At 43.5% G+C, this 20,000-nt stretch overlaps 1 protein-coding gene across 1 annotated transcript in view; it reads right to left on the bottom strand.

The window, feature by feature from the left end:
- Positions 1-6,820: 6,820 nt before the first annotated feature.
- akap6 (A kinase (PRKA) anchor protein 6) overlaps positions 6,821-20,000 on the bottom strand; it is a 315,131-nt gene continuing 301,951 nt past the window's right edge. Inside the window, exons 20-22 of the mRNA XM_041971385.1 lie at positions 16,137-19,082; positions 14,269-15,498; positions 6,821-7,405 (exon numbers count right to left, since the gene is read on the bottom strand). Of these exons, the coding sequence (XP_041827319.1) occupies positions 7,346-7,405; positions 14,269-15,498; positions 16,137-19,082 (4,236 nt within the window). The 3' untranslated portion in view covers positions 6,821-7,345. The remainder of the gene's footprint in view (positions 7,406-14,268; positions 15,499-16,136; positions 19,083-20,000) is intronic.

Here is a 20,000-nt window from a genome sequence, read left to right on the forward strand (position 1 = left end):
AGGTTCAAGTTATTTCTGTCACCATTGTGACTTTTTCCTTCATTAACTGAAGGGAACCAACAATTTTGTCCACGTGTGTTAAAGTCACATTCATAGATTATTTCTTCCTACTAAAAGCAGTGTTGCCATGTTGGGTCATGCTGTTGGGCTGCCCTTTGTCACTGAATGTGTTCATAACATTTATGGATAGAATTTCTAGATGCAGGCGTGTTTGGTTTGGTGGATCTATGTGGATGTTACTGCTTGCTACACAGTTCTCACTGGCGCGATTCACAGCCAAGGGTGAAGCAGTTTGGCTGAGGAGAGGCACCTCTGTACCCAAGATGATGATCCTCAGTCGGAATGGGTGGAGTGTTCTCTACAGGTCAGGAATAAGGTAATAAGGTCCTGCCCCAAGTGGAGGAGGTCAAGAATGTCAGGGTCTTGATCACAAGTGAGGAAAAATAAAGCGGGACATTGACAGGTGGATGGGTGTCTGTTGTATAGTCCGAGAAGTTCTGTCATCCAGCAAGCAACCCCAGGGTAGGCCCTGAAAATGCAGGAGGGACTGTGTCTATTGGCTGGCATGGGAGGAACTCAGGATCATAATGGATGAACTGGAAGAAATGACTGGGGAAAGGAAAGTCTGGCCTATCCTGCTTAAGTTGCTGTTCCTGCAACCCAACCTCAGATGAGTGGTAGAAAATAGAAAATAGAAATAGAAAAAAAAACTGTTTTTTTAATAGATGCACTTGACACTACTGTGACAAAGTAATGTACCGTACCAGTTTGGAGGCAGTTACTCTTTGGACTTAGTTAAACTAAATAAAATTCAATTCATCTCAGTTCAGTTTTATTTTAATAGCACCACTTCACAACAATGTCATCTCAGGGCACTTTACAGACAAAGGAATTCGAGCCAATTCATGATAATTAAACCTAGTTCAGGAAAACTGACAGATTGCATCAAATCTTGACTTCGATCCAATCCACCATCCTGAGCATACAAATTGATGGGAAAGTGTGTCCAAACCTTTGACTGGTCCTGTCTTTAATCAGGTCTAATTTTCTTCTGAGGTTGTTGATGAATCCTCAGTCTGTCCTCCACAATTGCCAGAGTAAAAAAAGAGAGAACCTTTCTCATGTTGTGGTACATGTAATAACTATGACCATTGGAGCCATTGGGAGGAAACGTGGGGTTCAGTGTTTTGCTTAAGGACACTTCGACAGGAGAAGCTTGGAATCAACGACAGCTCTTCCTCCTGATGTACAGCCAACCTATCGTCCGATTAAAGGTTCACGGCTGATGAACAATAACAATAATCTGAAAGAGAACTTTTTCCTAAAGTCAAGTGCTTTTTTTTTTTAAGTTGCAAACACATTTTTTAAGTTTTCATTGATTTGAGATAAATTTTCATCAAACATGCTGCATCAGAAATCTGCAGGTCTCAAATATGTCATCAAGGACAGACTCAGTGATATATGGATTTGCAGAGTACAAATGCACAGACCTTAAGCTGAACCGTACATGACATCTACTCCTCAGCCCATCCTCCTCATCATCAAGCCATGTTCATTTTGTCATCAGCAGCATTTTACTGTTTATCACCAACCTCCTTCTGGAGAAGTAAACATTATTTAACGCTCAGCAATGTTTCCAAAGTGTGTGCTTATCATCATACCCAATCATCTTCTTCAGCTTTCAGTGGTGCTCCATCTCTTTGGCAGTTTAAATTCATTGTTTAAATGTGCAATTCAAAGCCACAGAGGAAGAAAGAAGGGGTGATTAAGGGTAAAAAAAATAAATCTTTGGGAGGATGAAAACATGTTAATAGTGTTTTTTTGATGATTGGGGTCCTGGCATGTAGCTATTACTCCAGCTCCGATTTTAGTATTGAAAGACTGTATCCAGAACTCAAAACTTAATATCCACAAACCTGGAAAATACAAGTAAAATTCCATTTCAAGGGCGTCAAATTCTTCCTCACTGAAGCTGGTAGCATTTTACTGTTCCTTGGCACTGGTGTAACAACACTTCCTGCAGTAATATTTGATGCAGAGGATAAATGTTCAATCAGTCGACCTTTATTTATATAGCACTTTCTCATACCCAAGGGTACCCAAAGTGCTGTACACATAAGAAAAAAAAATCAAACAACAATAAAAAAGTAAAATAACAGATAAAAATAAATTAAAAGGCCTAGCCTAATGATCCTGCTCTCTAGGATTAAAAGCCAATGTAAAAAGATAAGTTTTCAAAAGACATTTAAAATCATTCAGGTTTTTGGCAGATCTCCCAGAAAGAGAGAGTCTGTTCCAGAGTTTTGGAGCCACCACAGAAAAGGTTCCGTCTCCTCAAGTGACAAGTCGAGTCCTCGGGACTGCTAACCTCAAATGATTTTCTGACCTCAGAGCCCTACCAGGACGGCGGTGGTGCAGAAGCTCAGACAGATAGAGAGGACCCAGACCATGTTAGCATTTAAAAGTCAGAAGTAAGACTTTAAAAGCAATTCTAAAAGTGACAGGCAGCCAGTGAAGGGATCGCAGGACTGTTGTAGTGTGCTCCCGCCGTCTGGTCCCCATTAATAGGCGGGCAGCTGAGTTCTGAATCAGCTGTAGACGGCAGAGGAGAGATTGATCAATCCCAGAATAAAGGGAGTTACAGTAGTCCAGTCTAGAAAAAGGGCATCACAGGGAAGGTAAGGCTTAATTCTACTGATAAGCCTCAGATGATGAAAAATAGACTGGACTACTGCACAAACCTGCCTGTTAAATTTGAGGTTAAAATCAAATAAAACACCAAGATTTTTAATAAAAGGATGAGTAAATGAGTCCAAGGAGCCAAAACCACTACTACAGCAGGTCAGATTTCCCAAAAATAATGACCTCTGTTTTATTTCCGTTTATACACAGGAAATTCATCTCCATCCAAATTTTCACATCCTGCAAACACTTTTGCAGATTTTCAATGGAATGATCTTCTGCAGATTTAAAAGATAGATCTGAATGTCATCAGCTTAACAGTGAAAAGAGAAGCTTTTTTTTAAAAAAAAAAGATGGACCCCAGAGGAAGGTAAATATAATGAAAACAAAATGGGGCCCAGGATGGAGCCTTGAGGTACCCCATAATTAAACTCATGCAGGGGCCTCATTTATCAAACAGGCGGCGTCTGCGGCGCACTTCTACTTTCAGATTTATCAAAGCATGCACGTCCTCCACCTGTTTCCGTTTATAAATGTTTTGTTTCACAATGACAGAACATGTTTTAGTGGTTGAGGTTCTCATTAATATCATCTCCCTTTTTCCTGAACATCCTGCTTTTCCCCGAGCGTGGCTCTTAGGAGAATAATATGGAATGTGAGTCTTTATTCATTTCTGCAAACAGCTTTAACATATAACATGTGGTGTGGAAGGTAATAGTGGATTGTGTACAAATGTTTCACATTTCACATCATTTCCTTGATTTTATTCTGGACCGCTGGTGTTGCAGTTTTCCATTTTTCTAGATTTTGTGCATACGCCTGGGTCAGAGTTGCCGTGGAGGAAGGAACATTTTCCTGCCAAGTTTGGTTTTTATAAATCCCAAAAGTTGACTGTATTTGGCGTATGCTGGTTTTTGTTCCTACGCCATCTTTAGAAATAAGGCCCCTGGTCAGGAATGAGGTCCTGCCCCGAGTGGAGGAGGTCAAGAATGTCAGGGTCTTTATCACAAGTGAGGAAAAATAAAGCGGGACATTGACAGGTGGATGGGTGTCTGTTGTAAGTGGTTAGTTTCCTCCTCAGGGTGGTTGGGCTCTCCCTTAGAGATAGTCTGAGAAGTTCTGTCGTCCAGCAAGCAACCCCAGGGTAGGCCCTGAAAACGCAGGAGGGACTGTGTCTCTTGGCTGGTGTGGGAGGAACTCAGGATTATAATGCATGAACTGGAAGAAATGACTGTGGAAAGGAAAGTTTCTATTGCAGGGACCAGACAAAGCGTGGCTCACCAGACCTCTATGATGACTAAGAACAATTGATCCAGGTTTTCCTTGCTCGGATGTGGGTCACTGGGGCCCCCCTCTGGACCCAGGCCTGGAGGTTGAGCAGTTCTGCCTAGATGTAACTGGACTCACCTCGGTGCACGGCTTGGGCTCTTGAACTACTGTCCTCGAGAAGGGCTGGACCATCTTCCATTCTGGAGTTGCTCCCGGTAAGAGGCGCAGAGCAGGTGTGGGCATACTCACTGCCCCCTGACTTAGCGCCTGTACAGCGTGTGTCTAACAAACGATTTTGATGTTTTCACTTTGGATCAATGCTTTCGGCTCGTTGGTTATTGAATTTACGCATGAATGTATTCTATTCTACAGTCATTTAGCAGACGCTTTTATCCAAAGCGACTTACATTTGAGAGTAAGAACAACACAAGAAAGAATTCAAACAAGATGGACGTCACCATTAAGTGGTAGTCAGACTGCTGTGAGTACAGTTGGACCAGGTGTTGTCATGTAGGGTTAGTGTAGCTTTTTTTCTTTTTTTCTTTTTTTGTAAGTCATTTTGTTTAAATACAAGATCACGAATTCATCAAACATCAAAAATGTGGTGCATGCATAGATGTGATGTGGAACCTTTCTCATGTTTTGACATGGATTTCTCACATTAGTTCTCTGCAGGGTCTGCAGCAGAATCTTAGCTGAATATTTTCAAATGAAGAAACAGTCCACTGATCATTTTATAGTTCGTTATTCAGTCAGGAGTTCTGCATACCGTGATCTGATTCATATCAGTTAATCAGATTAGGACCCTTTAATAAACCATTGGGAGATTAATCAGCTGCTTTCATGTTGTGTTATCTTTATTGTATTTTATTCTGTAGCTAAAATCTGTATTCTCATGTATGGTCTCATGTCGAGAACATGTTACTTATAAAACAGATTTTCAATATGATCAAATGAAGAATCATTTCTCAGAAGGTTGTTTGTCCATTAAATTAAGTTTATTTTTGAACAGTTGGCTTTACATTGGAATAAGCAGGAACCATGCAATCAAGCTCTTAATGTCAATACTAATAAAGATATTCCACATCACAGATCACATACACAGAAAAACAAACACCGAGCATTCATCCCTCTGCGTTGTTCACTAAAGTATGAACCTTCACTTATGTACACCATCCCAACCTTGCTTTTGCTTTAACTTTATTTTTATTTGCATGTTTTCTACCTGGGAAAGAAGCGTTTATATGACAAAAGTGGGAGTAATAGTAGAGCAAGGCACACAAGTATACTTAAAAGATTTCCACCCCAATATTTTCACCCCCACACACACATTCCCAAACCCCAGCATCACTGCTTATCATCTGCTCTAGAGATGTCTAGAAGATAAAGAAAAAAACTAAATACGGGCTTTAATAGCCGTGTACGGACATAGAGCCGTATTAATACAACACACACCCCATCAGCAGTTCTTCAACCTCACCGTCTACACAAAGCTGTTGTAGCTTTCGCCTGCTTTGGTTGTGTTGCATAGATAACACATCATTTTATTTGATGTCTATTTTGGACACCAGCTCTGAGCTGTGGTTTGCAGACGCATTGCAAGCTGAGAGGGAAGCATATTATCCCACAGAAAATATATATTTAACAGTTTTTGAGCTCTTGTCAGAACCTCGAAATGGCAAAGAGTCAGTCCAAGACAATGCATCGTTGGAAAGGACACAGCATGCAGAGCTGAACCTTTAATCCTTTAAACAGAGGAATCAGTACATCAACCAGGTCATTAAACTTCCAGGACAAAACAGTGTGTGATCCAGGCAGCCTTCGTCTACCACCATCACGCTACACGTCATAAATACAGGTCCTGCCTCTAGAAATTTCTCTGTTTGCTTCATCATGACTTCTCCCTGTAGGATAATGTTTTCTTTCAGTTTGTTGTCTAATTGGGATATTTTAATGGTGACGGTTTTGTCAGATAATTTTCAGAAGCAGCTTCAAGTTTTTGAATAGAAAAACAAAGATAAGGTTTCTGGTCATTTGTGAGAACCTTCTCGACTGCTGTTGCTGTCTGCAGCCCACGATCCCAAATTATTTAGTCCTAGTTAGTATCCATAAATATTGGGACTTTATATGGATCCATCTACAGTTCTAACCCCAACAAAAATGATCAAGTTTAGCAATTAAGGGTTTTAATAACATTTCTTAGTATTTACTGTTAAAACTAACTCGTAATGATGACAGTGGATCTCTATTAACAGCTCCTTTTTGTCACTCGTTTAGGGGCTCTGTGGTTTTTATGATGTCATTAGCATAGCATGCCGACCATGCGACTTTTCTAACATCTACCAAACTGTAGAGCTTCATACTTTCTGAAGGATCACAGGCTTCTGCTGACTTTTACCCAGAGACATTCTCTAGAAATGCAGTTGTGTTTTTACTAGCATGCTACGTCTGCCTTAGTCTTAAATAATACAGAATTAGATCCATTCAGAATAGGAACCACCATCAGATCACAGAGATTAACCTGAACCAGACAGAAAAAAAGGTTACTTCCAGTTCTGCTTTCGCAATACGTAATAAAAGTAATGTCAAAATATTTTTATAAAGTAAAACAATAAAACAGATGAGGGAATATGAGGAAATTTAAATTCATCCATCTGTCCGTCTGTCCATCTGTCCGTCTGTCCATCTGTCTGTCCGTCCGTCCATCTGTCCATCCATCCATCCACCTGTCCATCCGTCCGTCCATCCATCTGTCCATCCATCCGTCCGTCCATCTGTCCATCCATTCATATATTTTGGTGGCTGTTTATACATAATGTAATTTATACCCTGTTATAATTTTCCCGGGTGTGTTTTCTCTTTTTTTAAAAAAAAAAAAAATAATTTCTCTGTAGTTCGTGCTTTTGTTTTTTGATTGGCTCAGTTTTTCTAGTATATTTCTATTCTCTTCACTGTCCTGTTTGGTGCATATTAGTATTTTACAGCCCAATTAATAGGAAAGTGAGATCTGAGAATTTTCTCTGAGCCCAGTCTTATCTGTTATTTACTACAATTATCTGACTCTTCATTGCTGAAAAATCCCCCTTTAACACTTTCAAACCATTTCAATTCACTTCTTCTATTTCTGTGTAATGTCTCTTCAGTGTTCAGTGTACCTCTAAAACATCTTCATCCAAACCCTTAAAACTGCTTCCTAAACACCACTTCAACCTCAAACACAGCTGCTCTAAAAATCAGATCACAGCATGAATGTTGTTGGAGTCTCTGACATGACGGCCGTGAGTGAGTTGTTTCATGTTAAAACTCTTCAGTGAGCTTTAGTTCAGTAAGAGGAGGGCGATGAGAAATGTGAAGAGGGGACTCCGTGGAGATGAGGTCCAGTGCAGAGGTCATTTTAACGGATGGAGAGATCTCCGTTGCAGCTCAGTCCCGGAGCTCCCAAAACCGTTGATCTCTGGATGAGGGAAAGGACATAACAAAACAAAACCATTCATTTTTGATTCAGTCAACAAATCTTATCAAAAGACAGAAACTATTAACTCAGTTTGAGTTCCACCATCTATTAAATAAGCAAACAAAAATAAAGAAGGTTTCTTGTCCTGGCAATTGTCTACAAACCTAAACCAGCGCGAGTCCATGAAATTCTTTTTTCTCATCAACTAAACTCTGAATATATTTAATAATGCAATTCTTATAATATTTATGTTGTTTTTTTATCCAGGAGTGTGTATGGGTTGTTCTGCTTCATTTTCCAGTCTGCTTCCTGGTGAAACTTTCCAAACACGAGTCAGTGATGAAACACACACACTCTCCTGTGTGTTCTGCTGCAGACCTTCTGCTGTCTGGGTCACAGAGCACATCATGAGTCGCATTCACAATTGCTTTAATTGCACCTGTGTCTGTGTGCACACTGTGTACTTGTGTGTCTTTGCGTGCATGTGTGAACAGGTGGGCTAGACTGGGCCACGCCATGGGGGTCAGGACCAGCTGTACGCATCACTGATATGATGTGGGTATGATAGTGAGTGTGTGTCCCTTGTCATGACGATACATGCGTTGTGTATGTGCCCTCATGGAGCTCGAGTTTGGTCTTTTTGTTCTTTGCATCTTGGTGTGTATGTAGGTTTGTCCTCTGTGTGTGTGTGTGTGTGTGTGTGTGTGTGTGTGTGTGTGTGTGTGTGTGTGTGTGTGTGTGTGTGTGTGTGCAACATGTCTGTCTAACCTGCAGCTGTTGGGCTGTCAGAACTTCTACCTGGACTCTTATGCCCTGCCCTCAGGGGTGTGTGTGTGTGGATGTGCATGTGCAGATTTGTGTGTTACGAGTATGAGGGCAGTAGGTTTTGCTTAGCCCTGGAGGCACCCATAGGGTGCATACATCACACACACATACACACACATGCGCACACAGATTGTGTTAGTGATGGCCTTTGTTCATCTTCTCAGCTTTCTGTTTTGATTTGATTTTAGAAATAAAAAATATATGATGAAAGCAGAATAACTAAGATGTCTGTGTGCAGCTTGGATCATGCAATCAGTCTGAGCGAAGACATCAGAGTGTGCAACAAGTTGTAAGAGTTAGGACTTTATTGAAAGCAAGAACGGCAGCTGATGGCAGACAGATATAAGATGTTGAAACTGAGACGTTTCACCGTGTGATGGAAAATATGAGCTGATAGTGAATCTGATGCAGCGACACGTCTGGAAAAAGTTGGACCAGGAGCAACAAAAGGCTGGAAAAGTACCTGGTACAAACCAGGAGCATTAGACAACTAATCAGGTTACCTGGCAACAGGTCAGTAACATGACTGGGTATAAAAGGAGCATTTCAGAGAGGCAGAGTCTCTCAGATGGAAAGGTGGACAGAGGTTCACCAATCTGAGACAAACTGGATCTAAAGCTGGAACAGTTTCAGCAAAATGTTCCTCAGATGTTGAAGATCCTCCATCTACAATGTAGAATATCATCAGAAAATTCAGAGAATCAGGAGGAATCTCTGTGTGCATGGGAAACGGTAGAGGTGAAAACTAGATTATGAAGATCTTCAGGAATCTGCTCCCATCCAGACAACGTCTCTTTCAGGGAAGACCTTGCAGATTTCAGCAAAATGATGCTGAACCACATCCTGCATCCATCACAGCAGCATGGCTTCACAGGAGAAGAGTCCGGCTGCTGAACTGGCCTGCCTGCAGTCCAGACCTTTCACCAGTACACAACATCTGGAGCATCATGGAAGCAGAAATCCAGCAACCAAGGTCCAGGACTGTAGAGCAGCTAGAATCCTGCATCAGACCAGAATGGGACAACATTCCTCTCCTAAAACTCCAGCAACTGGTCTCCTCACTTCCCAGATGTTTCCAGACATGTTAGAAGAAGAAATGCTACACCCTGCTGAACACCACCCTGGAACTACTTTTTACACCATGCTGAACACCACCCTGGAACTACTTTTTACACCCTGCTGAACACCACCCTGGAACTACTTTTTACACCGTGCTGAACATCACCCTGGAACTACTTTTTGCACCGTGCTGAACATCACCCTGGAACTACTTTTTACACCGTGCTGAATATCACCCTGGAACTACTTTTTACACCGTGCTGAACATCACCCTTGAACTACTTTTTACACCGTGCTGAACGTCACCCTGGAACTACTTTTTACACCTTGCTGAACATCACCCTGGAACTACTTTTTACACCGTGCAGAACGTCACCCTGGAACTACTTTTTACACCGTGCTGAACATCACCCTGGAACTACTTTTTACACCGTGCTGAACGTCACCCTGGAACTACTTTTTACACCGTGCTGAACGTCACCCTGGAACTACTTTTTACACCTTGCTGAACATCCCCCTGGAACTACTTTTTACACCGTGCTGAACGTCACCCTGGAACTACTTTTTACACTGTGCTGAACAACACCCTGGAACTACTTTTTACACCGTGCTGAACATCACCCTGGAACTACTTTTTATACCGTGCTGAACATCACCCTGGAACTACTTTTTACACCGTGTCGAACATCACCTTGGAACTACTTTTTACACCGTGCTGAACACCACCCTGGAACTACTTTTTACACCGTGCTGAACATCACCCTGGAACTACTTTTTACACCGTGCTGAACATCACCCTGGAACTACTTTTTACACTGTGCTGAACATCACCCTGGAACTACTTTTTATACCGTGCTGAACATCACCCTGGAACTACTTTTTACACCACGCTGAACATCACCCTGGAACTACTTTTTATACCGTGCTGAACACCACCCTGGAACTACTTTTTACACCGTGCTGAACATCACCCTGGAACTACTTTTTACACTGTGCTGAACATCACCCTGGAACTACTTTTTATACCGTGCTGAACATCACCCTGGAACTACTTTTTACACCGTGCTGAACATCACCCTGGAACTACTTTTTACACCGTGCTGAACATCACCCTGGAACTACTTTTTATACCGTGCTGAACATCACCCTGGAACTACTTTTTACACCACGCTGAACATCACCCTGGAACTACTTTTTACACCGTGCTGAACATCACCCTGGAACTACTTTTTACACCGTGCTGAACATCACCCTGGAACTACTTTTTACACCGTGCTGAACATCACCCTGGAACTACTTTTTATACCGTGCTGAACATCACCCTGGAACTACTTTTTATACCGTGCTGAACACCACCCTGGAACTACTTTTTACACCGTGCTGAACACCACCCTGGAACTACTTTTTACACCGTGCTGAACATCACCCTGGAACTACTTTTTACACCGTGCTGAACATCACCCTGGAACTACTTTTTACACAGTGCTGAACATCCTAAAGAACGTTCCTGAGACGTAGACAGAGAAATGAGCATGACAACTTAAAAGCAATGATGGAAAGAAAGATGTGAAAAGGATTAAAAAGAGAAGAGAAAGAAGAAAAAAAACTATGGTCACATGAAGTCTGCTGCATTAAACAGCAAAGACAGAGAAGCCAACATCCCGCTTATAACAGAAGACGGAAAAATAAATCTAAACAGTTTTATCAGGCTGAAATGTTTGTTTGTGTTTTTTGCCATCAGCTTGTTTATTGTTTGAGTCCAAACTGAAGAAAAATTCTCAATTAAACCAACAAGCATCAGGCTGAAAACAATTCTCTTCCTCACTTCACCACGCTCTCATAATTGTTTCACAACTAATCGCTTTCCAACGACTTCAGCGGCTTTCTCTCTCCCTATACATCCTCCAGTACTCACACACACACACGTTTATACATATTAACCACACACTTAATACAGGGTTGAAAAACGTAGGGAACCTCACAGTGACCTGTACCCACTTTAAACTACTTCTAGTTTTTTCAGTTTGCTGTTGTACTGATTCGGTACAGAAGCTAAGCTGCTGTTTGTGAAGGCTAGGGTACTCGTCACCGTTCCGCTACGTTAGTATATATACTTGCTGCAAACAACGCAGTAAAAACACTCAATCCCGGAGGTCACCACTAGGGGCAGTAACAGCACTTGATCTTTGAAATAGTGAAAAGGTCAATCTACTGGTCACAATGTATTTCTGGGGAATCAACCCCCAAAACGCTTCCAGTTTGTTGCCAACTGGCCCAAGTGAGTTTATTACTGTGCATCAGGGAGGAAAAGTCATACAGGTGCCGGGTGTTGCATTGTTGTGTTTACCTCAGACCGGTTGTGTTCCTGCCCTTGTTCGCATGAGTGCCTCTAGCGTTCACGTCAATATTGCAACTCATGCTCACAAGTGGCCTACATGCCAAACGAACGCTGGGAACGCGTGGCAGCCATGATACGTCTGAGAATGTATCGTTAACAGCGGGCATGTCCCAGTCCGAACATAGTGGGCAGGCTTGCTGCAAACGGATGAAAACATGACTGTCTGGACATTTCACTCCTATACTGGGATAAAAACAGTTTACAAGGAATTTGGCATGAGAGCATGTTTTCCTGAAAACACAGGTCCAGGAGAGAAAAACACTTGGTCTGACTGTGTGGAGGTAATTCCCATCAAATTCAAAATCTTTTTTTTTCTTAATAAATATTAAAATATTCTCTTTCAACATGAAATTTCTATTTTCTCACATTCCCCACAGGGTCCCAGCTTTTTGGGATTCGTGTTTGTTTGTCTTTACTGAAAGATTGATCAGGCAGCTGCAGGTGACTTAGAAAGGCGCGATTCAAGTCCTCCTTCAGAACAGAAAAGTGGATCATTACTCGAGTTCTGAGGTCCTTACACTGACGTCTCTTCATCCTGTTTCAGCTGATTTTAAAATGCTGCTTCAAATAATTTAGAGACAAAATTTGCCTGAGATTATCTGCTCGAGAACATTTCAGGCATCAGCTGGAACAGATTTGCTTTCTGTCTCCAGAAGTATAGCTAAATATAAAGAAGTTAGTTCAGTTTTTATGTAACTACCCCTCAGTTCAACATGTCACAAAGCTCAGATCATCTCCACCTGCTTTCTAGAACATGACGATGAGTTCACTGGACTCCAACGGCCTCCACAGCCACCAGATCTCAGTCCAGTAGAGCAGCTTTGGGATGTGGTGGAACGGGAGATTCTCATCATGGATGCAGCCGACAAACCTGCAGCAACTGTGTGATGCTGTCATGTCAATATGGAGAAAACCTCTGAGGAAGGTTTCCACCACCTGCTTCCATCTATCACACTAAAGATCCATTTCTGCTCTCTTATGTACGTAAACAGCTACATCCGTTTCAAACGTCGTCATACATCGCCGTCCTCATGCTTCCATGACTCTTTTGTGTTACCATGGTTGTTAAGTCAGTTCCTGCACTAGGGGGCAGTGTTGAGTTCAGAGTTCACTCCTGCGAGTCGACGTCAGTTTCAGACACCGTTTGGCAGCGATAATGCGTCACTATAAAGTTGTTTCCAACCGCCCAAACACTTGCATACAGTCTTTCTTCAAAAGCTCGAGCAATTTCTACAGTTGTTGTGCTCGTCATCATTCTTCTTCTGCTTTTTTGTTCCCTTCCTGACACTCTTCCTCTTCTCTGGTTTGTTTCGTTCACTGGTTGTGTGTCAGCTCTTCTCAGCACTGCCCCCACCATTTCCAGTGGTCCATCTGCTGCGTCAAGCCACGGATAGCTAAGCTCCCTGAAAACGGACCAAATTATGTGCGTAACCAACACAGAAGACAGACGAAACTGTCCGTCCATCTGCGTGTCCGTCTTCTGTGTCAAGCATAAATGGACCTTAAGAAGGTCTAACCTGGTATTAGCAACATGGACTTAATAAAGTGTTTATGTGTAACAAATACCAGGCAGTGCAGGTCTGCTTCAAATGTTTAATTCTTGTTCTTACATATATGTTTTTTCTAGATGTCGTGTCTCTACTCATATTTTCTTGACCTGAACATTGTACCTGTGACAAAATCTGTTCCTGCACTAACAACGAAGCACAAATCCTGCAGTGAAAGGTCTTTGCAGCTGAGTAATGTTTCTCTTTAAAAAGTTAATAAACAGAGGAACTAGCAAGGTTGCAGACACGGTAAGAAAAAAAGCAAAGAAAAAAATCCCCCCTCTCATTTGCATTAAGAAATAGAAAACATGCACAAACACGCTAATTCAGCGATGAAATGAACTGAACAATCACTGTGGGAAGGGTAAGTTCTCAGCTGATGAATCCTAATGAAATCTGACGGATAGTAATTATGCTGATATTGTTCTATGGACCTTAACCTTCTAACTTAAATACTAAGAAGTCTGCAAATCTCTCCTTTCCATCAACACCTGAGGGAGGAGAGAGGGATGAAGCGAAGATGCATGCAGAAGATGGGAGGATAGAGTCTGGAAACATATAGAGAAGACAGGACCGCAAGGAAAAGAGAACAGGGAAGAGATAATGGTAACTGGAAGAAAGAGGACGAAGACGGATCAAGAGGCATAAGAAACATAGGATTAGAAAGGATGTTAGAGATAGGAGATGGTCTGTTGTAACTGACAAGAAATAAGAAACAAGGATGGAGTAGAGGGGCATCATGGGAAAAGAACAATAAAAGAGAGGTGAAGAAATAACAGTAAAGAGGAGAATGACAGTATGAGTAGATAAGAGAAAAAATGAGGGGGAGGGTGGGAGGGTAGCTTTATATTAACACCTCTCTGACTCTTTCCAGCTTCAGAAATGGAAATGAGAGAAATGCACAGCAGCCTCATTACATTCATACCCACTGAGGAGCCTTGAACTAAAACCTGGAGTAGAGAGGTGAAGCACACTATCAAGGCCCTGTATAATGTCCTGAGATAGCACATCAGCCAAATACATGAAGCACTAACCTTCTTCAGCATGGCAGTCTTTGCTTCCCGCTGTGAGGTGCTCCACCCTTCCTTCGCCTTCTCCTCCTGCTCCGCCCGCTGAGTATCCACCTCTCTGCCTCCCTCCCCCTCCTTCCTATCTGCCGTTCTCATCGCTGAGCAGTTAATTTTGGGATTAATACGCGTGGCGGTGGTGGCTGGCTCTTTTGAGGGATTTGTAGCAGTGCTGCAGACACTTATCTTGGTCATTACGGTGCCCATATTGGATTCAAGCGCTTTAGTATCTGCCAAACATTCGGTGGCGAAGGAGTCTATCAGGGCGACATGCGCCCGGGGATTAAGATAAGGAGGCCACTCATTACGACTCCTCTCCTCCTGCAGCGTGCCGACACTCACAACGGCTGCGACTTCTCCTCCAGCGACATCACAGCAGAGGTACAGGTCCTCACCCCGATTCTCCTCCTCCGCACCAGCAGACACAGGAAGAGGAGACAAAGGACAGTCTTCCGGCCCCTGGAGAGAGGTGGGGTCACTTGTTAAGACTGGGGACGTAGAATATAAGCTGATACAAGGCCTGGGGGAAGGAGAGAGGGAACTCCGAGTTTTCTCAGTGTGATGTGATCCTTGGAAAAGCAGGTGATCCTGGTTTTGATCCGGCACAGACTTCTCTGACAGAGACAGGTCACTCTGACAGTCGCCTGCTTCAGAGTTAGGATCCTCTTGAGTCAAATATCGGAGATTCTCACCTGAACAAGAAAAGTACGATTCCCTGTTGCTCAGCTGCAAACTCGGCTTCAGAAAAAAACGTTGTGGTTTCCCGGTGAGCACCATGCTGTAGCAAAGAGGCGGGCCGAGGTAAACTTCCTCCGTACACGCTGCAAACAGAGTCTCCTCGTCCCTGATGTCAGGGCTGGGGGGCAGGGACAGACAGGGGCTGGTGGACTCTTCGACCCGACCACCAACAACAGAACAGTTACTTTGGGTCTCAGCTGACTTCAAATCCAGATTGCAGATGCTTGTAGTTTTGGACAATGTGTTTTTTTGTTTGGATCTTGGCAACAGTGGGGGGCTCGGGCTGTGGAGGTCTGGAGTCGGTGTATAGGACGGGATGCTGTAGGGGACAGGGGTGGAGCTCTTCTCCTCAATGCACTGGCTGACCTCGCCACAGTCGCTGTCATGGGAGGACAAGGACAGGTAGGAGTAGAAGTCTCCCTTGCGAAGGTGGAGAGGCCTGTGTGAGTGTTCGAGCACCTGATGAAAGAAAAGAAAGTTCTTTTTTTTCCTTCAGATTGATTTTAAGATCTGAATTAGGACCAAAAAGAATCTGGTGTTTTACACTTTGTAAAACCTTTATAGAATACAGAAACTTTCCAATTTGGACAACAAGCTTTGATCCCTCATCTCTTGTTTTAAATGTGATTTATTTATCCAAATTTTTCAATTTAAGAAGATAATAATTACCACACCACATAATCTTTGATTTGCATATTAATATTTTACACTCAGACACTTTTCTCAGAAAGTTTTCTGCCTGATTTCTTTTTGCCTTTTCAGTGATTAGCTTTTATATTACTTCACTTGCTTCTAAAGAAATGAGTCATAACAACCCAAAATTTATGATCTGTGATGCGATTTATTAAATTACTTTAAGTCGGTGAACAAATTGAGTTGGATGACTTTAGCTTCCTATGAATGAATTTGTCCATGAAATGTACAGGCTATTTGAGGTTTAAAAGGGCTGCCTTGTCTCCAGAAACGTGAAGTTTACTGTTAACATCTGCAGAAATATCAAATTATTTTTTGTTTTCAAAGGTTTTAAACTTGCATTTTAACCATTTGCATGTGCTGGACTTCCTCAGCTGGAGTATTTAGGAGCACTGATACTCTACCTTGTCTTTGATCTGTGCCAGTGATGCAGGACCTTGGTCTTGAACAGACACACGGGTCTCGCTCTGGTTTGGTTCTTCAGTATGGCTCTCTTTGTTTTTCAGTGCTATCGAGGTCATGTCAATAATCTCCATAACAAAATTGTGCACGTTCTCATTCTTGCTTTGGGCTACACCATGTGGATGGAGGGAGGACGGGGAGGGCAGGTGCTTGCAGCAGGAGGAGTGACTATTGTGCCATTTTTTGGGAGGCAGACTTGAATCTTTTGCTCTGACTTCCCTCTTCGCTTCCTCTGTCACAAAAGATGAGAATTTGAACTTTTCCTGAATTGTGATGGCTTTCCTTCCTCCAGCTGCCGGTCTGCTGCTGTGCAAAACACTGTGGGAGCTACAATCGTCAACTGGTGAGAGGGAGGGAGGGGAGGGGATGGAGGTGCTGTGGCAGGGCAGTTCTCCCCTCAGCTGTCCCACCAAAGAGGAAGCCTGCTTGGAGAAGGGGAGGAGCTCAGAGGACGGCGAGGAACACAGGTGACCTGCAGAATCTGATTCTGCTTTCAATGTCAGGTTGCTTATATCTTGAACAGACTCTCCTGTTTTGGTGTTCACATACAGCTGCCTTGGAGATTCTCCTTTCTTAGTGAACACACCAGACTCCTCTCTAAGGAGCTCATCATCTTCATCCTTCCCTTTCAAACAGCTCTGGTCTACATTTCCATTCTCTACATCATCCACAAACTGGCTGATGTAGCTTCTTGCTGCATTTCTTCTGTTCTCCTCCTCTGTTTCTCTCATCTCTCTTTCTGTTTTGTGGTTGCTGTCCTTGGTGCTGGTTTCCATCCTTTTAGATGCTACAGAGTTCAGAAAACGGCACTTATTCTTACACATAGAGGAAGAGGAGAACAGAGTACTCCCACACTGCAGCTCATCCCGGAGGCCTGCCTCTGTTTTGGAGGCAGAGGAAGCAGAGTTGTAAGGAGATCGGATCCAGCTCTGCAGCTCCCTCTTCATGTACTCAACCCCCAGCACATAAGAGCCCTCCATCTCCTCTTCATCATTGTCCTCATTATCAGAAGAACCACTGCTCAACCTCACCTCGTCTTCATCCTCCTCGTCCCGGATGCCAAGTTCCTCTTCAGTGAGTGTCAGCGTGGAGGATGAGAGGAGGTCGCTGTCGTCCTCATCTTCGTCCGTGCATGCTGACGAGACATTCACCACCATGCTCAAACTGGCTGCATCCGCTTCATCTACGCCATGGCCTTCTCTGTTGTTGTTGTGACTGTGTTTCCTGTAACAGCCAGACTTGGAATTGGCCACCATGCTAGGATCCAGGAAAAGGTGGCGCTGATTCCTAAGCACTGCAAAATCTTCAGAGCCCAGAGATGAGTCCTCAGTGCTGCTCAACTCCGTCAGCGATGGTGTTGCTGAACCTTCATTGATCAGTGATGGTAGCTCCTTCTGCGAAATGCTCAAAATCCCAGAGAGAGGGGCATGACGGCCACCGAGAGACTGGGATGCAGGGAATCGAGTCGTCTGCGGTGAGCTGCTTCTAAGCATCATGTCAGAGACACTCCGGGTCATCTTTCCCGCCAGCGGACTTTGGATATTCTCAAGACGTTTCAGGAGATCAAGAGTTCTTCGGCTCAGCTCACCTGATGCTGGCTCTCCTTGTCCTCTTTCAACCTTTCCATTTCTTTGTTCAACTCCGTCGCCTTCTCTTCCCTGCTCACCGAGAATGTAAAGACTGGCTCCTGCCTCCCCATCACTACCCTGACATGGAATCAAGCAGCTCTCCAGAGAGGCACTACGATGAAGCAGGTCTTTGGAGGGGAATAACTCCATGCCCACAGCCAGCAGGGACTCCAGGGATGAGCCCTGAGATAAAACTGGACCAGATGACTGGCTGATAAGAGCAGGAGGAGTCTCCAAATGATTGCACTGGTCAGACTTGAACTTCTTGATGTCGCATTGGGACATGAAAGACTTGGAACAGTTGAGCTCAAATTCTCCTGCATCAAAGTCCGAGTCAGAATCAGCAGGTGTCAGGATCCCGTGTCCGTTAATTAAGATTTCAACAGCCTCCCCTCCTCCCCTCCTGTACCTCTTCCTCTTTTCCTCCTCTCTATTTCTTTTACTTTCACTTCGAAGCTCATCCTGTCTCCATCCTTTCTCCTTCTTATTCATTTCTGTCTTGCTCTTCTGATCGGACTTGATGACTTTTAGTTTTTGCACATGCCCAACTTGCTCTTTCTCATCTCGTCTTAGATCCTCTTCCTCTCCTTGGATTTCACCGTTCGTTGTTGTTGTCTCCGTGTCTCCCGTGTCACTCACAATCCCGCTCTCACAATCTGAACGTCGACTGGTTTCTGATTGGCCGCTCCCTCTGCCACCTTCACTCTCGCCCTCCTGATCTCCAAAGATCCCGTCTCCTCGTTGGCTGTTTGACATCAGACCTCCCAGGAGATCTGGGAGGGATTCGATGGAAGAGAACGAGGAATCCTTGCTTAAGCTCTTCAGCAGGACTTGGTGTTTCCTTTTTCCTGCCTTACTTTTGTGCAAAAAGGAAGAAATGAGAGGAAAATGAGGCTGCGTGTATAATTCAACATTATGGAGGCTGTACACTTGGTATATGTTATTGTTTTGGGGGATGGTTTGGGGGTTCACCACCCTCATGTCGGACATCTCGAGACGCTGAGTGTCTGGGACATCAGTTCTGATTCCAGCAGGTTGGTTCCTATTAGATGGAGCACTGTCTGAAGGCAGATTTGATTCTGTGGGGAGGTTCTGTGTCAGATCTGGCTCTGGTACTTCTTGTGGCTCTGCCTCTGTGATTGTCATATCCGTTTCATCCCATTCCCAGGAGTCGTCCGGTGGTGGTGCAACCAGATCAGCTGATACTGGGCTGATCTGGTTGAGATCCACTAAACCCGGTTCCAGAGAGGTTCCAGAGATCTGAGCATAAAAGAGAAAAAACAAAGAAAAAGGTCTTTAAAACGTTTTTTTCCCCCTCAAGATTAATCCAATTAGCTGATTGAGAACACATGATGAACTCATCCAACAACTCATTATTGCTACATCGTTTTTTAATGCTTCAAAGAAAATAAATCTCCTTTTTCAAATGAGCTGGGTCACTGCTGAAGGAAGAAAAAATACGAGCTGTAAAAAGGCATGAATAATAAAATGGAAATGATTTCAAGATGTTACATTATGTTGATGTCAGGAGATAATGTGCTAGTCAATGCAAAAAAAAATCTTAATAAGTTCCATCACTGGAAACGGTTGCAGCCCTCTTCACCCCCTACACCACCACGGACCTCATACTGCAGACCCGACACTTCCAGAACTTTCCCCACCAGTTTGCAGTCGTTGGACGTATCAGGGAGGAGGGTGAGGATGAGTGCACAGCTGTGTTGGTGTGAGCAGAACTATCTGCAGCTTAACTTGTCAATGAGCTAGGAACTGCTAATGAACTTCAGGAGCTCTAGGGCACCTGTGACCCTGTTTCAACCAAGGGGACAATGTGGAGATGGTGGAAGACAAAACATATGTTTGTGCTCATGCTAACAATAAACTTGACTGAACCAGAGGAAAGGCCAGTGCTGCCACTATGTTCTGACACAGCTGAAGTCTTTTAACATTGACCAGATAACGCCTGGAATGTTGTAGCTCTGTGGTAGCCAGTGTTATCCTCTGTGACAGGTAGCCGACCCCAACAGGCTTAATAAACTGATCAGTGAGGCAGCAACATTGTGGAGACGGAACTAGACCGTCACAGTGGTGTCAGAGAGCCGGATGTCGACCAAGTTAAGAGCAGTACTGGACAACACCTTGAACTACTCTATGATGTACTGGTCAGTTGCAGCAGCTTGT

This window comes from Melanotaenia boesemani, chromosome 20 (genome assembly GCF_017639745.1).
Source record: "Melanotaenia boesemani isolate fMelBoe1 chromosome 20, fMelBoe1.pri, whole genome shotgun sequence".
Lineage (NCBI taxonomy): Eukaryota > Metazoa > Chordata > Actinopteri > Atheriniformes > Melanotaeniidae > Melanotaenia > Melanotaenia boesemani.